Genomic DNA, 6043 nt, shown 5'->3' on the forward strand with positions numbered 1-6043 from the left:
AATCATAAATGAGGCCAGCACTGATTGGAGTTTTTTTGTAATCGCTTTCTTATATTTATCTCAGTTATCTCATCGTTTGTCTGAAATGGCCTGTTATTTTATTTATTTTTATTAAACGTAAAATTCCGTTACCTACCACTAGGAGGCAGTAATAGCGTTATAGTATCGTTCAGTGGTGTGTAATTTTCCCCACATAATCTCCCCTCTCAGGTCCCTGGAATTTTCTATTCTCCAACGGATCTAGGCTGTTAGCCGTTCTGGCAAGCACTGAATGGAAAGTTTAAAAAACGTGTTCAGTGGGCCAGCATGCTAAAAACACCACATCCGGTCATTTAAAAAAAAAAAAAAAAACACATTTTCCCATAATCCTCCCCCTATGTGCTGTTAAAAAATTAAGGATTCGTTTGTGTGATGTAACATTCAGCTCTGATGTGTGAACCCTGAAATCCGTCGTTTTAGATTGTGTAATGATTTGGAAACAGACCAAATGTGTGGGAACATGGATGGGATTTAAAGTATCATGATTAATGGCGCTTAAAATATTTACGTGTTTAGTTGTTTTGGGAGCTCTTGAGTACACATCTGAAGTACACATTTGAAAGCGAATCTGGAAGGAAAAGCATTGAGTCTTCACACTTATTTGCATACTCTAAAATGTATTTTAAAATTACCCCTAAAGCCCAGTTAATTATAAATGCTAAAGCTGTGCTTGCATTTGGCTGATCGAGGAGCGCAGAAAAATTGGGGAATACCTCTCGGGCTCACGGATCGCTGCGGCTGCACGCGCTGTCAGTCAGTCCACCCGAGTGACTGGCTATGGGTCTTCAGTCCACCCAAGTGACTGGCTATTGGTCTTCAGTCCACTGAGTGACCGGCTAGTGGTCGTCAGTCCACCAGAGTGACTGGCTGTGGGTCTCGACGGGCCGGGGTTAAGACAGGCCAAGGGATTTAGTCTCTGTTCTATTCTCACAGATTTACGGCACCGAACGCTCACTTAAGCCTTTCAGTTAAGCCAATCCCGCGGCAACCTAAGAATAACTTTGGATGCTGCACAGGGGGGATTCAAACTCGGGTAGGCCAGTGGTGGAAAAAAGGAACGTATGCTGTATGATGCATTGTGTAGTTAGAGGGTTTTTAACAACAAGAACAGATTGGCCTTTTGCGAGTAATGAGGTTCAAATGATTCTGCTAAGTGGGCCTGAAGTGGGTATTTCATTGAAAAAAAAGAACCACCATCCCAGTATTGTTTTGCATATCTTTATTAGTAGGTTCTGGAAAAGGATGTTCTCTTGAGCACTAATAAGAATGCTATAATATTAACCCCAATGAAAAATTTCTGATGAAGTACATTTGATCCATGTTAGACTTGAACTAATTGTGTTAGAAGTTCGAAAAAGACCCTGAACATTTTTTCTGTGCGATATAGAAATGCTTAGAATGCTCGCTGAACGGTTCCTGTTCCCAAATTTTCATTTCAATGAAAATCACATTTGATTTTTTTTATTTCCCTTAAACGGATGTCTAGATGTTCCAGGATTTATAACAGTCAAGTTTTGACAGCTTTTTTTTTTTAAAGATGAGAAAGGGCACAGCCAAAGCAGCAACAAAAAAGTTCACTTAATATACATGGGAAGTCAACTCTGCAATGGGATGTACTTGTGACTGTTGCCTACGTCTTACATTGCCATTTTGCAATGCTCTCAACAACCTGACAGGTCACACCCAAGTGGAGCTGTAAGTGTGTTTTAACAACTCTGTCTGAAATCACAGTATCAAAAAAAGACAAGATAATTGTCAAGTTAGATTTTCACACTTCCCCAGCTTTCAATTTGCATGGCACCAAGTGCGGCTTGCTGAAAAATAAGCATTTTACAGTTAACATATGAAGATTCATAACAGGGCTTGATATTGCGTTTGACAAATTAAGTGACAAACAAAGCAAGCTGAATTAAGGAGGCACCAGATTTGTTTTTAAAGAGAAGTTGAAACCAGAAGCAAAACACACCACAATCGGGAACCACTGGTTTACATGAAAATTAAGACCCACATTTTCACACATGACTTTTCGTCCCCACAAAGTTCTTCAAATTGGAAAGCCTATTCTTTAAATCAGGAAACAGGTTGTTGGAAAATAACTTTCAACTCTGTTTCCAATGACGATGAGTGCACAGAATTACCGATGTGATGCGCCTGACAGATTTGCGCATATTTGGCTTTCTATCCACCGTCCTGTCCTCCATCCTGTTCCTTTATTTTAGTTCAGTTCCTTCTGCTTTGTAACTGCTCATCATGAATGGGGATATTAAACGTCATGCTACATACAGGCTCGGCCGAGTCAAGGGATTTTTTCTGATGTTATTCTGGTGGAATTAATTGCGTAAAAGAAGACTTCCTGGCAATGGCAGGACAAACATGATTTAGCAGCTTCTTCAAGCATGCAGTCCGTGGCAGCACCTGTCCATTTCTGCTCTGGTTTTTTTTAGTCAGACTTAAGTCAATTTAAATGGCTGTAATTTAAGCAATTTAAAATTAAACTTGTCTACTGTCAACAATGAGACACGTTGGCACCGTCAGGTGGTGACACAGATGGGAGATTTTCATAATGAGATACTTTTTAATTTACATTAATCTGCGTCATGTATGCGAAACTACGCGCTTGCGCCGGCCTTCTCCGCGCGCTGGTCTGTAGAGATTACCTAGGGACCTATGATCTCTCGAGGAAGCGGATTGGGGAGCGTGGGGCTCTCGACGACGCCGTGCACGGGCAAGAAGGAGGGGATGTAGGGTATGGCGGCCAGCAGCAAGGGGCTGCCCTGGGGGCTCTCCTCCGGCGTCAGCGGTATGACGACGTCGTCCTGGTCCCACACGTGGAAGGCGTTCGTGTGTGAGAGCGGAACCCCCGGCGCTATGTGGATAGGCGTGATGCAGCGCAGGTCGCTCTGCTTGTCCGAGTCGTCGTCGTTGGGGCCCAGCACGCAGTCTGCGGAGAGAGAAAGCGAAGCAGATCGTGTTGTTAACTGTAAGAACCTAACAGACTCGCTTTGAATCAAGTAGTTCTATGTGCGTAAACACCAAGTTGGAGAATTTACCACGTTCTTTTATTTTTTAATCACTGGTGCACAATTTAAGATGAAGCCCACAGTGTTAGTCTTGCGTAGACTTTCATATGGCTTTCAAAGTCTCCGGCTCATTCACAGCTGCAATGCTGTTGTTTAATAAGAGCTCGTTCGTTCCAACGGCAACCGAATTACGCAGGGGGCTATTGATAAAACAAAACATCAACTGCACCCTGCGCCACTGTTTTACATACAGTTGTCTTGTGTTTGCTCAGTGATGGGGACTCAGAAAGGCTTAGACCAGTGATCTCCAACCCTGGTCCTGGAGAGCTACAGGGTCTGCTGGTTTTCATAGTGACTGCACTTCATGAATCAATTAGAGCAGTTGATTACACAGTTAACACAACTCACCTGGTGTCTTGGGTCTCAGCTGGGTGCTGATTTTAAGGTGAAAACAAAAACCAGCAGACCCTGTAGCTCTCCAGTACCAGGGTTGGAGATCACTGGCTTAGACTAATCGAAAATAACTTCCAAACACGCCGACACGACTTTACGTGTAGGTTATGATAAAATAACTAAAAAAAACCACTTCGGCACATGTTCACCGCATTTGAAACTAACCTGCAATATCCCGAGCCAGATCCTTGATGAGATGACCCACAATGGCGTAGGCTACAGCGACCACAACTAGAGCCGCCATCAGGAGGTACAGCACGGCTTTGGGTAACGGGATGAGGTCCTTTCGCACCGGTTTGTACTCCTGGTAGAGTTCGTCGTCCGCGCCAGGAATGGAGTACTGGTAGGCTTGTCCCGCATCGCTGGTGTAGTTAAATCCAGTTGTGTGTGTGGAATTCATGGTGAACAAACAAGTGTGTTGCTTGTCGATGTGTGAAGAGTGTTGTGAATAATTGTAATGTTTTAAGACTTTGACATGTCGACAACAGTAAGCTATGTGATCAACAACGCTACAACCAAGAATTTTATGTGAATATGCGCCTGTGTTCGACATTCAACATTTTTTCTTCAGTTTTCGACGTTGCTTTCGACGTCACGATTTCTCCAGACTTAGCCCGATTTTGGGCGTCTTGAGTTTTTTCCCCCTGTGGATAGGAAACCAGGAATGTGTTTTATCGCACTGTTTTGTTTTTGTCTTGCTTGCTTAGCTTGCCTGTTGATACCGGGTTACGAGAAGTTAAACGTAATTTGTTATGTTGAGTTCATTTCCAGAGCAGTTTGGTGTAATAAAACATAATGCTGCGTAAAACTGAACTTCACATTCACTGTCATGTTGGTTAAAGCTGCTTTTACATAAACACTGAAAGCCCTGCTGAAACGTAGTGTTGATGTAAGCGATTCCGATGTAAGCACTAAGTTCATACCCCGTTATATCCATCACATTTCCATCACGAAAAAGTATGTTTTATAAGTAGCCAAATGACTACCAGTTTATTTATATTTACTTACGACTCCTTCCTGGCTCATGTGTTGTCCGTTCAGTGTGCAGTTTTAGTCTGTCCGAAGATAGATTCATACTCATGAATTGATTTAAGGTAGGTAACTGCGGAAATCCATGTGCTTGACTGTTCAGGGCTGTGAGATTGTTCTTCGGGTTTTGTCGCTATCCCCGGTGCTGAAATGCGTCGCGAGCAATCTGTGACTCCGCGAAGAGCTTAATCCACCTTTCCTTCAACTGTCTTCCCCAAGCCAGACGATTGGATGCCAGTCAGGATTTCCCGCCCTCTCTCCGCACGCCCAAGTATGCCTGATTATTTTTATCCGAATTCATTTGAATGTCTCAGCAGGTAACTGCAAATCGCTAATTATACGGTATTCACGCTTCATGTAAACAATGTCTGCTTCATTTGATCTCCTCGGGGTTTCAGGTGATAAAGTTACGTGTGTTGGACTATACAACGGTACCAGTCGTTTTGTAAATAGTAACGCCTACTGCCCTTTACTCTACTTCTATGAATAGAATGTTTACATCTAAATCTGGCATTATCAAACCGCTCACTCGAATTATTAATAGGACTAAATCGCTAAATAGCATGCGCCCAATAAGGTACAAAGTACAAAGGCATTGCGGATATATACTTGAGGTACTTCTTTGTAAGTCAGTTGGTTAACTAAGGGAGGACATACGACTTACTTTTATAGCTTTGCTTTGATCTCTTGAAACAATCATACAGAAATTAGTGATTGGCTCTGTCAATGTACGTGAATCGATCTGCATTACTATACTCTGTTTTTTTTTTAATGCGAATGTACATGCAGGTGTCTGTCCACCCTTTACAAAATCTGAGCACATTCACATAAATAACAAAGGCACTGATATGTTAACATGCTTAATGGAAACCCTGTTCCATAAGCAGATAGAAAAAAAGCCGTCCACATTTGGAGTTAATGGAAGTCGAACTCCACAAAAAAAGTGATTTCTTGAAAAAGTACATTTTCTTCTTTGCTCGTGTGCATACATTTCTTTTTTTTTGTCACATTGTTTTGTTGTCACACTTTCCTAGTTGATGTAAATGGATGAAAAGTTTGCCTTTCTTCCAATCATATGAGCCTGCAGGCTTCTCATGTCAAACATCTTGCCATCCTCACTGTGAGTATTAAGATCCTATGAAACTTACTGAAAGAGTAGGGTTGCTAATGCTGGCCTCCTGGACAGAGCCTCCACAAAAAGGGGGGGTTCTCAATCTGGTCACCGAATCAACTTCCTTACATTTTATTGGCTGCAGAATCCCTTACAACCTCTACCTGCATCGATTGCTACGGTGTGTTTGTGAAATAGGTTCTCTGTTCACACTCAAGGATAAGTGAAGGCAGAATTAAGTCATTTAAAAAATCACCGTTCACAACTCTGGTATTCGCCTCTGTTGTCATCCAGAAAATGCTTTTGAAACTGTTATTGCTGAAACAGTTGGGGCCTTCTCTAAACAATAGATTTTTATGTTAATGTTCCCTCTTGCTGCAAATGGAAAAAT

General features: G+C 42.2%; 2 protein-coding genes across 3 annotated transcripts in view; one reads left to right on the forward strand and one right to left on the reverse strand.

The window, feature by feature from the left end:
• Positions 1-17, forward strand: part of farsa (phenylalanyl-tRNA synthetase subunit alpha) — an 8890-nt gene extending 8873 nt beyond the window's left edge. For both annotated transcript variants that reach the window (XM_035396991.1, XM_035396990.1), the window contains one exon: positions 1-17. This exon is cut by the window's left edge and continues 1025 nt beyond it. The gene's annotated coding sequence lies outside the window, so the exon portion shown is untranslated.
• Positions 18-1243: 1226 nt separating this feature from the next.
• Positions 1244-4704, reverse strand: LOC118216304. The gene is made up of 3 exons (XM_035397396.1): positions 4521-4704; positions 3678-4156; positions 1244-2980 (listed from the first exon to the last, which is right to left on the reverse strand). Exons 2-3 carry the CDS (start codon positions 4063-4065, stop codon positions 2697-2699), a joined length of 672 nt encoding a protein of 223 aa, XP_035253287.1. The 5' UTR covers positions 4066-4156; positions 4521-4704; the 3' UTR covers positions 1244-2696.
• Between the last annotated feature and the right edge of the window lie 1339 nt (positions 4705-6043).

Source organism: Anguilla anguilla, chromosome 17 (assembly GCF_013347855.1).
Source record: "Anguilla anguilla isolate fAngAng1 chromosome 17, fAngAng1.pri, whole genome shotgun sequence".
Classification (NCBI taxonomy): domain Eukaryota; kingdom Metazoa; phylum Chordata; class Actinopteri; order Anguilliformes; family Anguillidae; genus Anguilla; species Anguilla anguilla.

Bases quoted from the DNA above. Each gene is read 5' to 3' on its own strand.
- LOC118216304 (XM_035397396.1), bottom strand. From the start codon at position 4,065: ATGTCGAACACAGGCGCATATTCACATAAAATTCTTGGTTGTAGCGTT. The intron at 2,981-3,677 runs GTTAGTTTCAAA...CTCTCTCCGCAG, and splicing joins TCTGGCTCGGGATATTGCAG to ACTGCGTGCTGGGCCCCAAC.